General features: G+C 42.4%; 2 protein-coding genes across 2 annotated transcripts in view; one reads left to right on the top strand and one right to left on the bottom strand.

The window, feature by feature from the left end:
- The window catches only part of WDR44 (WD repeat domain 44), a 66,159-nt gene extending 59,981 nt beyond the window's left edge, over window positions 1-6,178 (bottom strand). Inside the window, exons 1-4 of the mRNA XM_078784415.1 lie at window positions 5,809-6,178; window positions 5,583-5,625; window positions 2,461-2,523; window positions 1,624-2,269 (exon numbers count right to left, since the gene is read on the bottom strand). Coding sequence (XP_078640541.1) covers window positions 1,624-2,269; window positions 2,461-2,523; window positions 5,583-5,625; window positions 5,809-5,876 — 820 coding nt within the window. The 5' untranslated portion in view covers window positions 5,877-6,178. The remainder of the gene's footprint in view (window positions 1-1,623; window positions 2,270-2,460; window positions 2,524-5,582; window positions 5,626-5,808) is intronic.
- Window positions 6,179-13,498: 7,320 nt separating this feature from the next.
- LOC137413837 (RNA-binding protein FXR1-like) overlaps window positions 13,499-20,865 on the top strand; it is an 83,871-nt gene continuing 76,504 nt past the window's right edge. The window contains exon 1 of the mRNA XM_068099268.2: window positions 13,499-13,743. Within this exon, the coding sequence (XP_067955369.2) occupies window positions 13,693-13,743 (51 nt within the window). The 5' untranslated portion in view covers window positions 13,499-13,692. The remainder of the gene's footprint in view (window positions 13,744-20,865) is intronic.

Raw genomic sequence — 20,865 nt, forward strand, 5'->3', positions numbered from 1 at the left:
CTCTTCGGTGTTAAAGGCTGCTAGTCGGCCATTTTGGCCAACATGGCCGCCAGTCGGCCACCTCGGATCTGATATCGAGAACAAATAACGGGTATATGCAAGCCATCATTCATTATGTGTGCCAAATTTTAACAAATTGGTAAATGCATGTTCGAGAAATGGTTGAGGACGTGTTCAACATCGGGTTTCTTTACAAATAAAATGGCCGCCAGTCGGACATCTTTGATTGCATTGCGAAACAAAATGATGTGCATATGTACACCATAATGTATCATCTTTGTGCCAAGTATGAACCCAATCGGTCGATGCATATCCAAGATATGGTTGTGGACGGACGAGACCTTAATCCATATGTCCTCCCCCGCCCCCCGTTTCGGACCAAGTCCAAAGAGGGCTAATAATGTCGGTTTTCAAGTCAAAATTAATCAGTATCAGCAGGTGAACACCACCACATAAGGCATCATGGGGAGTTGACTGGTTGTTAGCGAAAACATTACTGCAAATGTATGGCAGCATAAATAAACATTTACTGACTTTTTCATGAAAATGGCAATCAAAAAGGTTATTTTCTGACTTTGTATGGAAAACTTTGTATATTTGACTTTTTTTTTTTTTTTTTTTTTTTTTTTGTATACAAGATCGAGGCTCGTGAAAGAGCGAACATTAATCACACAGAAAGACAAACAGACACATAAAACAAATAACATCGGGAGCGGTAGACAAGATGGGGAGAGAGGGGGAAGGACACAAACACAACATTTGAGAGCAGGGACCGAGAGACATGGAGACATCGAGAGATCTGTGGGAGGGAGAGGGCTTTGGGGGGGAGGCACCACAGACTTTGTATATTTTCGGACTTATCACCAAAAATGTCCTGTCATGCGAGTCAAACTTGTATTTATACACACATTAAATTTGCACTGGCAACCAATCAGGTGTCTTGATAGATCGAGGTGAACAGCATAATTGGGATATTTTCCACACATATCCTCTTGTTCCTATTTTCTTTTCCAGATCAGCACATGTGTAAATGTTCTTGGTGCAAACGAAAGTTCACCATCTTCACTATGTGTAGGTCGTACATTAACATTTTGGTTTGTTCAATATTAGCTGCCCTTTCATTCACAGTATTAACTACAAAGTATCTCAAAATGCAAAGCTCATCCTCGTTCTCTTTGAATTTAAACTAAACAAAAATGACAGTTTGTTTGACACACAAAAAATGACATTCATTTGTGTTCTCCATATTCTCATAATAAAGGTTAGATAAAGATTTGCCGACAAACGCTCAATTGGTAAAACTGTCATGGAGTCTAGACAGACACAATGAAGCTCAATGGTAAATAAATAAAGGACGGAGGGACACACACACACACACACACACACACACACACACACACACACACACACACACACACACACACACACACACACACACACACACACACACACACACACACACACACACACACACACACACACACACACACACACACACCTCCCGCTTTGTGGGGGTATGGGTGCCAAGTAGTTCAAGACATATACCGAGACATCATTGGTCTCCAAGATAGTGTTGTCCACACTGCAAAATCGATTATTTTTGGCATTTAATAGCTGTCTTACCTTCCAAACTTGCCGACTTGCTATCAGACGAGAGTTGCTTACGAGTGACAGATGGAAGCATGGATGGTCGAGGTGGTGGAGGGCGACGTGGAGGACCATTTCCTGGACCCGGAGGTCTTTGTGGCAGTCCTTGCTTTGTACTTGTGACAATGTCTGGTTCCCCAAGTAAAGGCGGAGGTGGTTTTGCTGGTATCTCTTTTTTTCCTGATTCTTGGCATTCTTTTGGAAGTTTAGTGTCCTTCAAATCCTCTTCAAAGACCTGAAGAGCTTGGTGATCATAGGGAGCATACTTGCCTTGCCTTGAGGGCACATGTACCACTTCAGCTTTACTTGAGCCCACCGAAGATTCAGCTTGGTCTGTCGAACATGGCTTCATTTCAACAGCCTCCAATCCCTTCACGCTCAAGGTGGTGTCTTCAGCTTTCACAATATCATTTTCGTAAAATACTTTTTCATTTTTCACTGCATCAAGTTCCCTCGGTGATATAATTTTCCCAGGTTGAATCACGCTCCCGGAAGCAGCCACAGAAACCACAGAACTACCCTCCTGGCTCCTCGTCGGACATATTCTTCTCGAACCCGACTCGCTGTCCACATTTCTAAAACTAACAGAATTGCACGTTTTTTCATTGTCTTTTGCTTTGTCCTGAAATATGCAAAGAAACGATCACAAGTCAGTAATAAACATAAAACACAATTTTAGGATATTCAATTAATCCAGATTCCTTTACAAAATGATATTTTTGTTTTTTATCATTCTCTCAGAGTGCATTTATAATCACTTGAAGAACCAACCCAGACTTGGAGGCTAACAGAGTAGCAAAACCAATAACTTACCTGACTTTTGCTGCCAGCATATGTTTTGAGGAACTGAAGCTCAGGTTTTTCATCCACCGCAAGCTGTTAACATGTCACACAATACAATAAAGCAACGGATTCACACACACAATAAATAAAAAGCAGCGCAATATCAACAACAAACCAATACCAGAAATATTGTGTGTTACACAAAGTGCAACAATCCAAATTTAGATTAACCAGCAGTCATATAATTTTTGAAAACAAAATGAATAATACCTTTGCATGCTCTATTAATACAATCGGTCCATATTTCTCATTGAAAACTAGAATGGCACTCTTCGACGTCGACCGATATGCCTCCGCCCACATTATTACATCAATATACATACTTGTACCAACTTTGACATAAATCCTTTCAGCTGTTCTCAAGTATGACATTTTTACCTGACATGACCTCTGACCTTTGACACCAAAATCTAATCAGTTCATCTTTGCATCATAATATATACTTACACAAACTTTGGTCAAAGTCCCATCACTGGTTCGTAAGTTAGTGCAGTAACAGAAATTTTACCGACCAGGACCTCTGACCTCTTGATACCATATTCTTGAGTTATCACAGTAACGAAAACCTATCACAGAAGCACGGATGAAAAACCCTAAAAAATAATGCCTTTATCAGCAGAGGCATGAACATCAAATTCTTCATCTAGTTCTAAACTATAAAAGTGAATTTGTACATTTGTTTGTGACCTCCGCCACCGAAGGCGGACAGAGGTTATGTATTCACCCGTTTGTCTATCTGTCTGTTTCTTGGAGAGGTTGCGTGTGTGCCAAGGACAAATTGATTTGATTTTGTTGAAGATCCAGATGCGATCATTTTAAGCGATTATTTACCATTGAGAGATGGGGCCAAAAGCAATGTATAGCACGTTATCCCAAAAAGTTGTGGACAAAAACTAGGTGGATGAGTTTTGTTGGTGACAAGAACAAGTCGATTATATTTTGGTAAAGGTACGAATCCAGATGCAGCCTATCAGTAGGATAAAAAACCGTAATTTTAATGGAAGAGGTCCTGGGATGCGATCATTTTTCGTGATTCTTTACCATTAAGAAGCGAAAAGTGATATATAGCACTATATCTCAAAAAATTGTGGAGGACTTGTGACAAAACTAGGTCGATGAGTTTTGTTGGTGAGGAGAAAAGCAGATTATATACAAAATGTAAACCGTTCAGCCTGGCGGAGGTATGCTCTCTACTCTACTATGTGCTGTTCTTGTTTATTTCTGTATGCTTCAAAAACTAAAAAAAACTAGAACAGCACACTCAGTAGAGAGCATGTGGGGGCGAGAGACCTGGTTGGGCATATCACTCAATGGTGAAGAATCACTTAAAAAATTCTACTAGTTGGATCCAGATCTTCACCAGAATTGAATCGATTCTTCCTTGTTACACACACAACCTGTCCAACAAGTTTCGTCCAAATCCGTCCATAACTTTTTGAGATATCCTGCTATGTATCGTTTTTGGCCCCATCTCCCAATGGTGAAGAATCACTTAAGAAATTAAATAATTCTCATATCCGAATCCACACTCGGATCACCAAAATCGAATATATTCGTCCTTGTCACACCCACAACCTTTTCACCAAGTTTCGTCCAAATCCGTCCATAACTTTTTGAGATCTCCTGCTATGTATCGTTTTTGACCCCATCTCCAAATGGTGAAGAATCACTTAAAAAATTAAATAATTCTCATATCCGAATCCACACTCAAATCTTCACCAAAATCGAATCGAATTGTCCTCGTCACACACACACAACCTCTTCACCAAGTTCGTCCAAATCCGTCCATAACTTTTTGAGATATCCTGCTATGTATCGTTTTTGGCCCCATCTCCCAATGGTGAAGAATCACTTAAAAAATTAAATAATTCTCATATCCGAATCCACACTCAAATCTTCACCAAAATCGAATCGAATTGTCCTCGTCACACACACACAACCTCTTCACCAAGTTCGTCCAAATCCGTCCGTAAATTTTTGAGATCTCCTGCTATGTATCGTTTTTGGCCCCATCTCCCAATGGTGAAGAATCACTAAAAAAATTAAATAATTCTCATATCCGAATCCACACTCAAATCTTCACCAAAATCGAATCGAATTGTCCTCGTCTCACACACACACACAACCTCTTCACCAAGTTCGTCCAAATCCGTCCGTAACTTTTTGTGATCTCCTGCTATGTATCGTTTTTGGCCCCATCTCCCAATGGTGAAGAATCACTTATAAAATTAAATAATTCTCATATCCGAATCCACACTCAGATCTTCACCAAAATCGAATATATTCGTCCTTGTCACACACACAACCTCTTCACCAAGTTTCGTCCAAATCCATCCATAACTTTTTGAGATATGCTGCTGTGTATCATTTTGGCCCTATCGCCCAATGGTGAAGAATAACTTTAAAATTTCTAGTAGCCGGATCTGGATCTTCACGAAAATCTAATCATTTCGTCCTCGTCACATACGCTACATCTCTGCCAAATTTAGTCCGAATCCGTCCACGTTTTGAGATATTTTGTTAACAAACGGACAAACAGGGGTGAAAACAAAACCTCCATCCTTTGGTGGTGGAGGTAAAAACTACTAAACCAAATCAAACCAAACTTTGCATGCTGCCCGACAATCCCAAATATGGCTTCTGTCTGAGTATTACACACCAGATACTTGGAAATGATCATACATGATAAACCAAAATCATCGATTGGACCCAAAATACAGAAAATAAAATGACAGGCATTGAAAAAATTAAAAAGATAAACACTAATATTCTCGAGGATGCAAAAAGACCAGAATTTGAAGACCTGCGGTCGCCACGAGTCTATGGGAATTCAATATTGAAGAAGTTCAATTTCATCTCCAATATTTCACATTTAAAAAATTACAAAGCTTCAATAAGCTAAACCTTTTCCCAGGTGTTAATGTTACACCGCAGACACCTCCACTTGTACAATGCGTGTTCTGCTGCTGAAAGTTTCCATTCCACTGCACCTGCCGTGCTCTCGTCGTGCATCTCGTGTGCTTCCACCGAGGTCCTGCGACTACAACGTCATGTTACACATGATATTCAAAGCGTCTGCAGAAAGCACTCACCGTCCCGGATGCGGCCGTGCAGGGAACCCTCCTGTTCGACACCCTGTGGGACACACACGGCAGAGGCCTCAGACACGACATGGACAAAATCATGAAGTCGTCACCGACAAACATCGTTCGCCCAAACTATGCCACAAGTAACGCGACTTGAAGGTGCATGTGGGCAGGTGAGGTACCGTACGTGCCGTGTCACAAAACCAACCCGGTAATATTATCATCACCATACCCGCCACAAGCGACATCTTCAATGGCATCATAAAACTCTTCATCGGCCGAATCGCTCTCGGAAGCCATGGATGGGTCCGTGCCTCGGTGGCTCCGGAATTGTGAATGTGACAAGGCCGTTCGTGTTCAAGCTTTCCGTGCGAAACCGCATCCAACGGGTTACAATCAGCAACTGCGGCCACGGTCCGCGCAACTTCAGCTATTTTACTCTTTTTTTTTCTTCTTTTGCTTACACTAATCACATTTTGTTTTGTCCATACTCGCCGCTTTATTCACATTGTAGTATTATTATGATTTTTATTATGAACACTTGAGGTTAGTTTGGCCTTCAAAAGAGGCGTAACCATTAAGAACATCGTTCTTCTTCATTTACGTATTATTATTATTAGTTCCTTTTTCTGATTTACGAGCATACTCGATCCAAATAAATATGCATATGCTAAATCACAGTACTAAAACATTTTCAATATGTATGATTAAGCAAGAATAAATCAGATTAACATGCATACGAAGATGCACTGCTGCAGACTATTCCACTGTGGCCACCATGACGTGCACAATAATATCATTATCATTCTTCTTCTTTCATGGGCTGTGGTGTGACATCGTTGGATGAGGGCACTGTTGTGCCTCTGATGTAGTGATGTAGTGTTTGGCACTGCTGTGCCAAACTCTCCTCCTATGGTATCCATGGAGATCTCCACGCTTGGCTCCCGGAGTCCTCTCCTGACATAGTCAACGTGTGGCCCTGAATGGATTTCTCTCATCTCCCCCTTCCTGTTCAGGCTGGAGGTCATCAAGGTAGTGTTCTGGGCCCTGTGCTTATTCTGGCCTTCATCAATGATCTCTCAGACTCCCTGGAAAATCCTCTCTATCTCTTTGCTGATGACTCTACTCTCTGCAGCTACCCAGCTAACACAACACTGTTTGGCCAACTTTGGAGCAACATCAGCACTGTCGTTGGACCAACGTAAAAAACTAAAGCCGAGCCGACGTCAGGCTGACGAGGTTAAGTCCCAGGGCACTATATGGGGGCCGACCTTTGAAGGGAGGCTGGCACAATGTTGGACCGACGTTAGACAGATGTTGATCATACGTTGGAATGAAGTGTTGGTCCAATGTTAATCAGACGTTGGAAAAGAACTACTGCTCCAATGTTGGGCTCTCGTTGGGCCAACGTCAAAAAAAGGTTGGACTGATGTAATTTTTTCCCGTTTGGGCCAACGGTGGGTCGACATTGGAAGGGAGTGCTGTCCCACTGTTGGGCCAATGTTAATCAGACGTTGTCGGGAGTGCTGAGGTTAGTTTGGCCCTTTGGGCCAACGTTAATCAGACGTTGTCGGGAGTGCTGAGGTTAGTTTGGCCCGTTGGGCCAACGTTAATCAGACGTTGTCGGGAGTGCTGAGGTTAGTTTGGCCCGTTGGGCCAACGTTAATCAGACGTTGTCGGGAGTGCTGAGGTTAGTTTGGCGCGTTGGGCCAACGTTAATCAGACGTTGTAGGGAGTGCTGTCCCACCGTTGGCCCAATGTTAATCAGACGTTGTAGGAAGTGCTGTCCCACCGTTGGGCCAATGTTAATCAGACGTTGTAGTGAGTGCTGTCCCACTGTTGCGCCAATGTTAATCAGACGTTGTAGATGTAGGGAGTGCTGTCCCACTGTTGGGCCAACGTTAATCAGACGTTGTAGGGGGCGTTTGTCCAACGTTGGGCCAATGCTCCCATCCAACATTTGCCCGACGTTAGGCTGACGGTATAGTACCCTCACCCATACAGTATGAAGAGCTTCAAAAAACAATTGTAAAAAAACATTTATTCAAAAAATTATTTAAAATTCAAATCAAAAACATATATATATCGATTTTTTTATAAAGACCAAGAAGCAAAGTCAGGAAGAAAAAAAAAACATTGTAAAACATTGTTACATTTCCAGCTGATTTTAAAATGTCCTCTTTCAGTGCCGCATGAACACATTACTCCCACAAGCTGCAACTTCAGGATGAAAGGAATGTATTGAAATGACAACACGTGAAACATTGTTAGATTTCCATCTGATTAATTTTCTACTGTCTTCTTCTTCTTTCAGTGCTGAATGACTCCCACAAGCAGCAACGTTAGGATCCGGGCAGCAGGGAAGAATGGGGAAGATTTGGTCCCAGACTTGCGTTGGGGGGTACAACCACCACGAAGAGGTGTCCCTGATAGTTATGGAATCACAAGTTGTCACGCCTGCTGGACTTGACAAATTGGTTCCATCGGCAGTGAAGCTTGTGTTCAGGACACTGAAACTTGCCGCAGCTGTAATAAAATGACACAACATGTGAAGAGCCGGACATGGATGTTGCATTGCTGCAAAAAGAGATTCTTTTATTTCACACAAATATGAAATATTACCAGAAACTAGAACAGCACTCAGTAGAGAGCACACCTCCGTCTGGTGAACAGTTTACGTTTTGCAACCCACTGATAGGCCGGATCTGGATTCGGACCTGAACCAAAATCGAATCGGCTTGTTCTTGTCACCAAACCAACTAATCCACCAACTTTATTCATAACTCGTCCATAACTTTTTTGAAATATGATGTTATATATCGCTTTTCACCCGATCTCTCAATGGTGATCGAAGAATCACTTTAAATTTAAATAATTATTGCAACCGAATCCATATTCAGATCTTCACCAAAATCGAAACGATTAGTCCTTTTCAGAGACACAACCTCTCCAACAAGTTTCGTCCAAATCTGTCCACAACTTTTTGAGATATCCTGATATATATCATTTTTGGCCATATCACTCAATGGTGAAGAATCGCTTAAAACGTCTACTAGCTGGATCCGGATCCGGATCTTCACCAAAATTGAATCAATTCTTCCTTGTCACAAACACAACCTGTCCAACAAGTTTCGTCCAAATCCATCCATAACTTTTTGGGATATCCTGCGAAATGTTGGTTTTAGCCAAGTTGCCACATCTGGAGTGATGAGTTAACTTAGAGCTGCATTGTTTTCTGTTACATTTGTACTTGTGTAATTTGGGGATTCTTCATTACTAGTGAGATACCCATGCTACGCACAGGTGGGAGGCCAGAAGCAAACAGGCAATGCAGAAACGGCGAATGCTAAAGCATGAAACCAATAAATTCCACATTCCTGCAGCACCTTCAGTCGCACGTCAGACATGGACAGCAAGTTCGTGAAGGACTTCCATGAAAAACGTACCCATTCGCAAACAAACAGGTACGTTTGTTCCATACCCAGTCAATGTCGAATCTGCATTTGGCGATCCGCGAATTCACGTTTAGAAAGTAGAAACCATCACGGCATTTCGTCATTCACTTGAACTCGATATTTCTTTTTTCATTCCAAACAACATAACTCCAATCATAAATTAAATAACATTAATATAAAAAATAAACTCTTAACAACATTCGTGACATAAACAAATATTTAAATCCTGATGTGAAGTTCCGTATGGTTGGGTGAACACAATTACGAATTCAAAATCGTAATTGTATTCACTCAATTCCAATCATCAATTGATACTTTAACAAAACGATTAACACGATTAACGTTTAATGATTAAACATTACGATTGACTGACGGTTGTATTGGGATATGATCTAACCCACGCATTGCCGTCATCTGTCCACTTCCGGGTTCGCTGCAGGTTTGTAATTCTCATCAAAATCTAAACAGTATTTGCAGAATTTCAATAAAAGCCAGATCACTGTTCATATCGGTAAATATTATTCCATCGTGTTTGGAAAAACTGGAAAATTGGAAAACTTGGAAAAATTGGAAAAACAATATAGCCTATTTTACTCCCAGGGGTCCCAGGAATACCCACCCAAAATATCGTTGCGATCGGTTGAGCCGTTTTTGCGGTACCTTCGAACGGACAGACGGACATTTGGTGAATTTTAATATAGTAAGATGATGCTTTTCAGTGGGCTCACCATCAGACCCATTTTCGTCTTGTAAACCCCTCCCCACTGGTTTTGGATCACTTGACAACTGTGCCAGGCGTCTGTCTGGGTCTAATCACCACGGAACAGCTGTCTTGAAGACCTGGAGGGATATATATGAGATTGAAGAGAATGTGGAAGTTTGCTCCACATGTGCAAAAAAAGGAATGGGTAAGTGTTGGTGAGCAGTGATTCTGGATTTTGGGAGTTTCACCAGAAGGGGGAATTGCCGGTGGACCACGTGCACAGGACTGGATTGTGTTCCATTACCAATCAGCTTGTAGAACGCTCGCCAAGTGGCTTAAGCCCTCAAGCAAGCACTCCAACGAAACGGTTGATAAGGAACGGCTGGCTAGGCAAGCGATAGCAAGCTGATTGGTAATGGCCCAAGTCAAAAAAGACTGATAGTCCAAAATCGGCGTAGCCCGGCTTGTTTGATACTTTCGTTGAAGAGAATAGTATGACCTGGTGGAGATAACAGCTCGCAGTTAGCAAATAATGCAAGTATTTTTAAAATTTCAAAAAACGTGACATTCCTGTGCCACCTTCAGTCAAATGTCAGGTATTGACAGCATGTTCGTATTATTAATGGCAAGCTCCAGAAGACAGTGAACCCCCCTGCCTCCCTCTGGGGCGTCAGAAGTAACACTCCGTGATAATGCGTTGAAGTAAGAACTATGAACAACGCCACCTGAAAACTGCTGGCAACAATGGGCGTGTTGGTGGGCGTGTCGGTAGTCGAGTGAATTGCGACTTGCGAGCCATTACAAGACGACTTCCAAAGTTAGCACCGCCACAAGATGTTTTTGTCCCCCGTCGCACCGCGGAGCGAAAGGGGGACTGTGGTTTTCCCCTCCGTCCGTGTGTGCGTGCGTGCGTGCGTGCGTGCGTAAGCGAAGGACCGAATTCTAATTTGGTGTGTGGGTGCAACTAGGCATATGGAAGAACCCGATTGAAAATTAGGTCGCCACGTCAAAATCCAAGATGGCCGCCGCCACGTGTGTCTGAACCTTGTGAGCGGAATATCTTGAAAACTAAATGAACTACTAACTTCTAATCTGGTGTGTGGGTGTATCTACGCATAAGGAAGAACGCTATTGAAAATTGGGTCGCCACGTCAAAATCCAAGATGTCCGCCGCCATGTATGTCTGAACCTTGTGAGTGGAATATCTTGAAAAAATAAGCGAAGTACCAACTTCTAATCTGGTGTGTGGGTGTATCTAGGCAAAAGGAAGAACGCTATTGAAAATTGGGTCGCCACGTCAAAATCCAAGATGTCCGCCACCATATATATGTCTGAACATTGTGAGCAAAATATCTTGAAAAATAAACGAACTACTAACTTCTAATCTGGTGTGTGGGTGTATGTACGCACTAGCTAGTAGAAGTACCCGGCATTGCCGAGCGGGAGAGGGGAACGGGGGGGAGGGGAGGGAAATGGGGAGGGAGGGGAATGGGGGGAGGGGAATGGGGGAGAGGGAGGGGGTGGGGGGGAGGCGGAGGGGGGAAGGGGGGAAAGGGAGGGGGAGGGGAGGAGGAGGGGGGAGGGGAGGGGGGAAGGGGCATGGGTAGGGTGGAGGGGGAAGGGAGGAGGAAGGGTAGGGGGAGGGGGAGGGGGGAAAGGAAGTGGGAGGAAAGGGGAGGGGAGGGGCAAAGGGGAGGACGGAGGGGGTGGGGAGGAAGGGGAGGGCCAGTCAACAATGACGTTGCAGTTCTGATGGTAGGAGAGCAGCACAACAATCGCGACATCGTCCTCCATCTTCGCAACAACAGCATGAAGCGGATTTTGGAGACTCACTGATCCTGTGATGCCCTCCAGTACCGGCGTTGCCGGGCGGGGGAAGGGAGACCCGTACATTCCCAACCCGTACATTCGCCCTCTCAACTCAAGCTCACTCGGACAAAAGCCTCGCACAAATTACACCGTGAAGGCCCAATGGCCACGTCTATGCCACAAATCAAGTACGTGAGCGAGTCTGGCGCACTGAATTGAAAATATATAGAACGCTCATACTCCATGAAAAGTGTAGCCGCCGTGTCGCCATCTTGGTTAGCACGACTCGACCAACTCGCTTCACGGATCTCGTTTGTTTTGAACGTGTCCCAGATTTTAAAAGCGAGACAACTGTTAAAATGCCATTTTGTGCGGCAATAAACTGCTCCAATCGGTTAAGGAAGGGTTTTGGAAAGACGTTTCACAGCTGTTGCAAAGACGTTTAATTCATATCGCACAAAATCGACAAAAATCGACACAAAACACGATCGCACAAAAGGTGAAAAAACGCAATCGCTTTTCGCTCTGAATTACGTCACACACAGATTCGCCCAGCATCGAGTGCCAACCAAGATGGCGCCCGGTAGCTGCATCTCCACCTATGTGGTGTGAATGGCAATGGTCATTCTATATATTTTCCGTTCAGTGGTCTGGCAGCGAGGAAAGAACATCACGTGATCGCTCTGAGCGAATCAGCGAGCTGCTCTGGCACCGGCTGAGATTCCGTGTATAATGTTCCTCGCTGAAATGTGCTGAGGTAAATATGAATAAAAAATATGGATCTCGTCAAATATTTTGAGGTAGGCCATGTCCTTCCCAGGCTCAATGGCCATGTCTATGCCAAATATCAAGCACGTGAGCCTCTCCATTTAGGAGTCTATCGGTAACACACACACACACACACACACACACACACACACACACACACACACACACACACACACACACACACACACACACACACACACACACACACACACACACAAACTGTGTTTTATTTATACAGTATAGATAAGGGAGAACGCTATTGAAAATTGGGTCGCCACGTCAAAATCCAAGATGGCCGCCTTGCGTCTTCCACTTTGTCAACTCACATCACTTCACCGACGGGGGACCGAGGCGTAACGCTTGTTAACTTTGTTTGTAAAGATAACCTCAAAGATAATGTCCCCAACACATTCATTACTCTCTGCATCCTCTTCACCCTGCCTGTTCTGTGGCCAATGGCACAAAGCCGAAAGTTCGTCAAGGGCACCCAAGACCTCTACACCAGCCCGTTAGGGTTAGTTTTGTTAATCTCTCACCCTACAACCTCCTTCATCCCATTATAAATTGAAATAAATAAGTAATAAAACACCCCCGTGATGCCCCTCTGCCTGCCATCACTGATCTCCTCCATACTCACCCCCATTGAAGTTTTCGATTTAAATTAAATTAATGTGGTGTGGATAAAGTACAGACATGAAGGGCCAAATGGCCTCTTCTGTTCGAGCTGCCTGTACCACCATGTGTCGAAGAGACAAACGAGGCAGACGAAGGCAAGGAGGGGTAGGAGAAACAAAAGAGGACGAGATGTGATATTGTTTCCTGTAATGACGCTATCCCAATTAATCTGCTCGAATAAGAGGTAATTTGACGAAACCATATAGGCCTACTGTACACAGTAGCCTACTGTACGATACGATACTGTACGGTACACAGTAGCCTACTGTACGAACGATATAACCTACTGTACACAGTGCAGCACTGTAATTTCTCCTTAATGACGTCATACGTATCTTAGCATTCCGCCATTGATTCCAATTTTTGCATATTTGAATTAACTTCTGGAACTTTGTAACGTAATGGTGTGTTCTCGTATATATATTATATGTTGCGTATTCGTCGATTATCTTGACATTGACCATAATCTTGATGCGGTAATTTTATTAAGCTTGTTGGGGCGGTGTATTGGTACACATCCAAAGCTTTTACCCTTTTATGAAGATATTGTCCAGTGTCGCAGAAGTTTATAATTTCGATGTAAAATTGCTCTTCCCAACGAATTAGCTCCTGAACTCCAACGCATGGAAGCAGAGAAGTGACGCAGAAGAAAACTAGACGAGGGATTTCCCATCGGGCATCGTTGTCGCGTTCCTTCCTTGCCGCCATGGATGAGCTACTCGTTGAAGTCCGGGGCTCAAATGGTGCATTTTATAAGGTAACGGTGAAAGGTTTTTTTCCTCTCAGGTTTCGAGGATTTTGAGCCGACGATCATGTCCGCTCGTAGCTCCCAAAATCAGGCGGTAGGAGTTTGCAATCCACGAAGTTGCTGATAGTTGTTCGCAAACGTGTGTTTGAGGCCTAGGTTGTGCTCGTGGGTACTTCATCATGTTATTTGACAGTTGTGGTTCTTTTATTCCCTTGTCCCAGTTATTTTACCTTTAAATTTCCCTTGGAATGCCGACTTGGTTGCGACCCCCCTTTCCATGTGGGTGGTTTGTGCCTCGGCAGAAAGCCAAATTTGAGGTCTACTTGTACTTGTAGCGTATAGGCCGAGCCATGTGCACCAGCAGATCCACCTCTTTTCACCTTTCTTCCTGATAACCTCGTCCATCGTTTTCTATTATTAAGAATGTATTTGTGAATGTTCTTTGCACGAACATGAACATAGTTCGCACACTCGTCTCTTCATGACGTTGAACCGGGAGTCCGGTCTGCCGGTTTTAGTTGGTGGATGTTAAAGATCCCGCGGTGTCTTACGCGAAGAGCAGGCGAGCTATCGCCGGCATCCTGAACAAATCCCTGCCATAACTAGGTCGAACGACAGCCCTGGCCAGCCAGTTCGTGAAGACCCGGACCCAGCTGCCTGTAAACTAAAAGTGGCCGAAAAAGAAGAAGAAGACTATTTACTCCATACGCATACGTCGGTCGACCACAGCGCAGTCGATCGGTTGTTTGAATCTCCTACACACAAAGTTTAATCTTCGAGTTCGAAAAAAAAAACTCCTTTGGTATCCAAGCTTTTAAAATGACAACGTCAGCGTATTTATTTATTTTTATGCACATTTCCATGTTTTTACTTCAGGTTAATAAAGATTTTCATTTCTGAGGTAACTCGAGCGCACAACTCCGCCAGGCCGAACAGTTTATGGTCTCTATCCCACTGATAGGCCGGATCTGGATTCGGACCTGAACAAAAATCTCATCGGCTTGTTCTTGTCACCGAACCAACTCTTCCACCAAATTAAAAAATATATATAATTCGTCCACAACGTTTTGAGATATCGTGGAATATAACGTTTTTAGCCCTATCTCTCAATGGTGAAGAATCACTTTTAGAAATTATCAGATCCGGATATGGATCTGGATATGGATCCAAAATCTAATAATTTCGTCCTTGTCCTATGCCCAACCTCTCCACCAAATTTCCTCCGAATCCGTATCCAACATTTTGAGATATCCTGCACACACAGACAAACAGGTGAAAACATAATCTCCGTCCACCTTCGGTGGCGGAGGTAATGAGATCCAACTGCTAGCTGTCATCCTTAGTGTTGTATCTAGTATAAGACAAGTACAACCCTTAGTGTTGTATCTAGTATAAGTATAAGCCTTAGTGTTGTATCTAGTATAAGTACAAGCCTTAGTGTTGTATCTAGTACAAGTACAAGCCTTGGTGTTGTATCTAGTATAAGTATAAGCCTTAGTGTTGTATCTAGTATAAGTACAAGCCTTAGTGTTGTATCTAGTACAAGTACAAGCCTTGGTGTTGTATCGTGTATAAGTACAAGCCTTGGTGTTGTATCTAGTATAAGTACAAGCCTTGGTGTTGTATCGAGTACAAGTACAAGCCTTAGTGTTGTATCTAGTATAAGTACAAGGCTTAGTGTTGTATCGAGTACAAGTACAAGCCTTCGTGTTGTATCTAGTACAAGTACAAGTCTTAGTGTTGTATCTAGTACAAGTACAAGCCTTGGTGTTGTATCTCGTATAAGTATAAGCCTTGGTGTTGTATCTAGTATAAGTACAAGCCTTAGTGTTGTGTCTAGTACAAGTACAAGCCTTAGTGTTGTATCGAGTACAAGTACAAGCCTTAGTGTTGTATCTCGTACAAGTACAAGCCTTAGTGTTGTATCTCGTACAAGTACAAGCCTTAGTGTTGTATCTAGTGCAAGTACAAGCCTTAGTGTTGTATCTAGTACAAGTACAAGCCTTAGTGTTGTATATAGTACAAGTACAAGCCTTAGTGTTGTATATAGTACAAGTACAAGCCTTAGTGTTGCATCTAGTACAAGTACAAGCCTTAGTGTTGCATCTAGTATAAGTACAAGCCTTAGTGTTGCATCGAGTACAAGTACAAGCCTAAGTGTTGTATCTAGTACAAGTACAAGCCTTAGTGTTGCGTCTAGTATAAGTGCAAGCCTTAGTGTTGCATCGAGTACAAGTACAAGCCTTAGTGTTGTATCTAGTATAAGTACAAGCCTGAGTGTTGTATCGAGTACAAGTACAAGCCTAAGTGTTGTATCTACTAAAGTACAAGCCTTAGTGTTGCATCTAGTATAAGTACAAGCCTTAGTGTTATGTAGTGTAAGTTGAGTGTATAAGCTGGCTGTCCCATATTCTGGTATTTCTTTGGCGATGTATAAGCTGACTGTCCCAGATTCTGGTACTTACTTGGTGAGGTATAAGCTGGCTGTCCCATATTCTAGTACTTGCTTGGCGATGTACAAGTTGGCTGTCCCATATTCTGTCTGGTGCTTCCTTGGTGATGTGTAAGCCGGCTGACCCATATTCTAGTACTTCCTTGGCGATGTACAAGCTGGCTGTAACATATTATAGTACTTGCTTGGTGATGTTTTGTCCTCCAGGGCCATTGGAAGAGTGCACCATCGTGTGCTGATACTAAATGCCAATTTTCTGAGCATGCAGCCTTGTGTTAGGAAGACTATTGCAGTATTGCACATCATTCGGCTTCGGCATCACGTGTGCTTTCCAATTGAAGAACACTCTTTGGCAACATAAATCAACTTGTATTACTATTGTTTTGTACAAGGTATCTTCATGGTTTTTGTTTTCTTCGGGCATTTTATCATTAACTTATTTACTTAATACATTTTTATAGTTAAACAGCACATTGAAATTATAAGACTGGCAAGTAATTTTAAAGCTTTAATACAATACTGCATAGTATCTAGTACTAACTACATTTCCATCGAGCTGCAAGTAAGGGTGTTTTATTAATTTCCTATACTTGTAAAAAACGTGTGTGTCAGACTATGTGTTGTCATATTGTGTGTGTCAGACCTCGCTGGTTCACTTTTAGTTCAATTTCTACTTGTGCTCTGCTGCCTTGCACATCCTCCTGCACTGTGCCCATTAAGTTGTGTTTTGACTCAAACGTGCCATATGACCCATCTAAAGTACAGGATTCATGTTACGTACAGATGAGTGGACAGCTCAAACCATGTAATTTGCTTTTTTTTTTGTAGAGTCTGCAATTGTACGTGTTTGCAGCATTTTCACTCTTTGATTGGCCAAGCATTTGTGTTGTACACTGATGGTTGGAGGGAGAGGGAGATGGGTGTGCAGTGTAATATAGAGCAATAACATTGGAAGCTACTTTTGACCAAAGATTCAGGGCCCTCATACATACAGAAATGTGATGGTGGATTTAACATTGTAGTCCATAATGATATACACACGCATACACACATACATATATATATACACACACACGAGGGGCAGTCAAGTCAATAAGTAACCTTAAAATATTTTTCACAACTTGTTTATTGCATGTACGATTGTACGTGTGTAACAACTGTTATTTTTCAACATAATCTCCATTGCGTTCAATGCATTTTTTCCAGCGTTTTACTAAGGCCTGGATTCCTCTAGAAAAAAAATATTTTGGCTGCTTGTGTGGCCATTCATGCACCACCTCTTGGACCTCTTTGTCGGATCGGAAAGTGGTTCCACCAAGCGCCGCTTTATGTGGCCCAAAGATGTGGTAATCCGAAGGGTGGGGTCTGGCGAGTAGGGTGGATGAGGAAGACACTCAAAATGCAGGTCCTCGATTGTTGCAGCTGTAGCGCGGGCAGTATGGGGCCGAACATTGTCATGCTACAGCAAAATACCGGTAGTGAGTAGTCCACGACGTTTTGATCTGATTTTTGGTTTCAGGTGATTTTTAAGGAGGTCGCAGTATGATGCATTGGTGACTGTGGTCCTTCTGGGCATGTAATGCTCTACAAGTGTCCTCAGCTATCCCAGAAGAGCATCAGCATCACTTTTCCAGCGGACGGCTGTGTGCGGAATTTTTTGGGCTTCAGTGAAGTTGAATGGCACTACTCTTTTCTTGCTCTCTTTTTTTCTGGCTGAAAGTGGTGGACCCAGCTTTCATCTCTAGTCACTACGTGCTGTAAGACAGCATTGCCTTCTGTTTCATAACGTCGCAGAAGTCCTCACATGCGTCCACTCGCCGTTCTTTAAGTTTGGGTGTGAGTTGTATCGGCACCCACCTTGCAGACACTTTGCGGAACCCCAGCACGTTGTGAATTATATGGTGGGCTGAACCATGGCTAATGTTCAATTTGGAGACCACTTCATCCAGTGTAATGCGATTGTTTTCCCTTAGCACACGCTCAACTCTTGCAACCATTTCTGGTGTGTCGGCTGTGTGAGGCCGGCCCGATCGAGCAGCGTCTGCCACACTGGACACTCCACTTTTAAACTTCCTGTCCCAGTGGTACACCTGCTGCAACGATAAGCATGCGTCACCATATTGCATCTTCATTCTGCGATGGATTTCACTGGGATTCACACCCTTACTTCCCAAGAAACGGATGACCGAATGTTGCTCCTCCCTAGTGTGTGCTTCCAAGGGAGCCCCCATCTTGGAACTGCTCCACTGACGTCATACGCTCAATGTTGCCAGATCTAAAACAGGCAAAACATGACTTACCCATAGATATAACATATGTCATCTACAACTACACACATTACATTCTCAAATTTATATCGGCATTTTAAGGTTACTTATTGACTGGCCCTCATGTATATATACCCTGCAAAAAAAGAAACGCAAAAGTAGTAAAATCGTAAATATCTGACAGAGTGTTGCCGATATCCATACAAAATTAATACCAAAAATGAATTGGTCATTTCTGCATGGATTGGGATTGATTTGTGTGGAAAGAATGAGGTACTGCAGAAATTTGCTGAAAGGATGGAACAATCGCAAAAACACAACCACGTGAGAGCCTGGCGCCGAAACACACCAACATGACATGCACGTGCAACATCACTTGTGGGGCTATAAAAACGTTGGGATTTCATTTGCATGCCATCACAATCTTACAGCAAGTGAACAGCGAAAACATGCCATGACTCACGGATGAGATTCTTCGGCCACACGTCCTTCCCATTATGCAACAGGCGAACGTCATTTTCCAACAAGACAACGCCCGACCTCACACGGCAAGACTGACAACAGCCTTTTTGAGGAATCACAAAATCCAGGTCCTACCATGGCCCTCCAGGTCTCCAGATTTAAACCCAAACGAACATTTATGGGATGCACTGGATCAACGACTGCGAGCACGTCAGCAACAACCACAGAACCTCCGACAGTTGGCACAAGCACTGCAGGCAGAGTGGGTGAACATTCACCAGGCCACAATTCGGGATCTGATTGCTTCCATGGGACGACGATGCCAGTCAGTTTTGGACTCTAATGGTGGCCATACAAGATATTGAGCACAGATGATCTTCACCTTGAAAATCCATTGTTCCATGTGTGCCATATGGAACCTGGGTCAATGAGAATGATGTGTGCCAATTTTGAACAATCGATTACCATCTGTTGATTATTTATATGATATATAAAATATACATCTAAAATCACTTTTGCGCTTCTTTTTTGCAGTTTGGCGTTTCTTTTTTTGCAGGGTATATATATATATATATGAATGAATGAATGAATGAAAAAAAGAAAAAAGAAAAAAAAAAGTATATATATATGTATATATATTAATGCTTTCTGATTGCAGTCACAATATTAACTTATAGTTTATTTATTTCTTTTATGGCCGTGTTTACAGGTTTTGTGTCAGATTTTCATTGAGATTTTTATTTCACAGTGTACAACATGTATGCATACACACATTTCACTGTGTACAACATATATATCAAGATTACCAAACATAAAAACATATGTATTTCATTCAGTGCACTTACTTTTGAAACACCCATCAACGTACTGTATCTATTACATCATAGTAAACACCCGACCACCTTATCCCTCTTCCTTCATTGACATCTATAGCCTTTTTGTATTAGATTAAAATGGAGTGCAATGTATTTATGCTGACCGCTCCATAATCCTGGGGGCACATAGCACACATTGCATGGTATGGTAAGGAAGGCCAACTTGAAATCCACCACTAACAAATTGCAAGTTGATCGTTTGTTTTAAATTTCAAATGTGTTGCCACAAATATTTACTGTGCTTTTTAAGTTCTTCGGATGTAAAGATCACTTTCCATTGCTTTATGCCTTTCTTGTGTTAGGAATACTATTGCTTTAACAAGATTATTTATTGGATTTGTTTTGATCCTGCTGAATAATAAGGCCGCAACATTTTCGGAAAAATGATTATGACATTCTTCTTCTATTAAATAAATAAGTTACTTGGGTGAAAATTTGGAAGCGAAGTGTTCAATTTTCAGACCTAAATTGATTTGTTTCTTTCCTCTTATAAATTGTAAGGACATATATGCAGTAATTTGAGTTTGTTAATTTGCTGCCATTTGGAGGAGCCATTTGAGTGAGAGAAGACCTGTATATAAGTTTTTGGTTTGGAGCATTGACAATATTTTTACAGTACATGTGGAATTTTCATGCTTATTTGGTCCCATGTGATCGAGTTTTAACTTGGATCTTGCAAGTGGCAGGAGCAGGTGCGACCAAGTGCTGAGCATGGCATGTGTCCGTACAGATTGCAAGGTCCATCAATAAATAGGATGTGCCTATTTAAGGTGATTTTTTTTCCCCTTCTTTCAGAAAATGTGTATATATATATATATACAGTAAAACTTCCTCCAATATGGGGGATACGTTCTGGGATAACCTCAACCTCATGTTTGAGGAATCAGTAAGCGTATGGGAAAATTGGGGATATGTTGCAGGCTCCCAAAAAACTGACCCTAAAACAGCCTTTCTTGTTTTTTTTTTTAACATGTTTCTTTGTATGAAATGGTGCAGCATTATTAAATATACATTAAAATAAGTGTTACTATCATAATAGTACTGTATTATTGCAAAAGAACTCACCTTATTGTGA

Source organism: Myxine glutinosa, chromosome 1 (assembly GCF_964187855.1).
Source record: "Myxine glutinosa chromosome 1, kmMyxGlut1.1, whole genome shotgun sequence".
NCBI classification, from domain to species: domain Eukaryota; kingdom Metazoa; phylum Chordata; class Myxini; order Myxiniformes; family Myxinidae; genus Myxine; species Myxine glutinosa.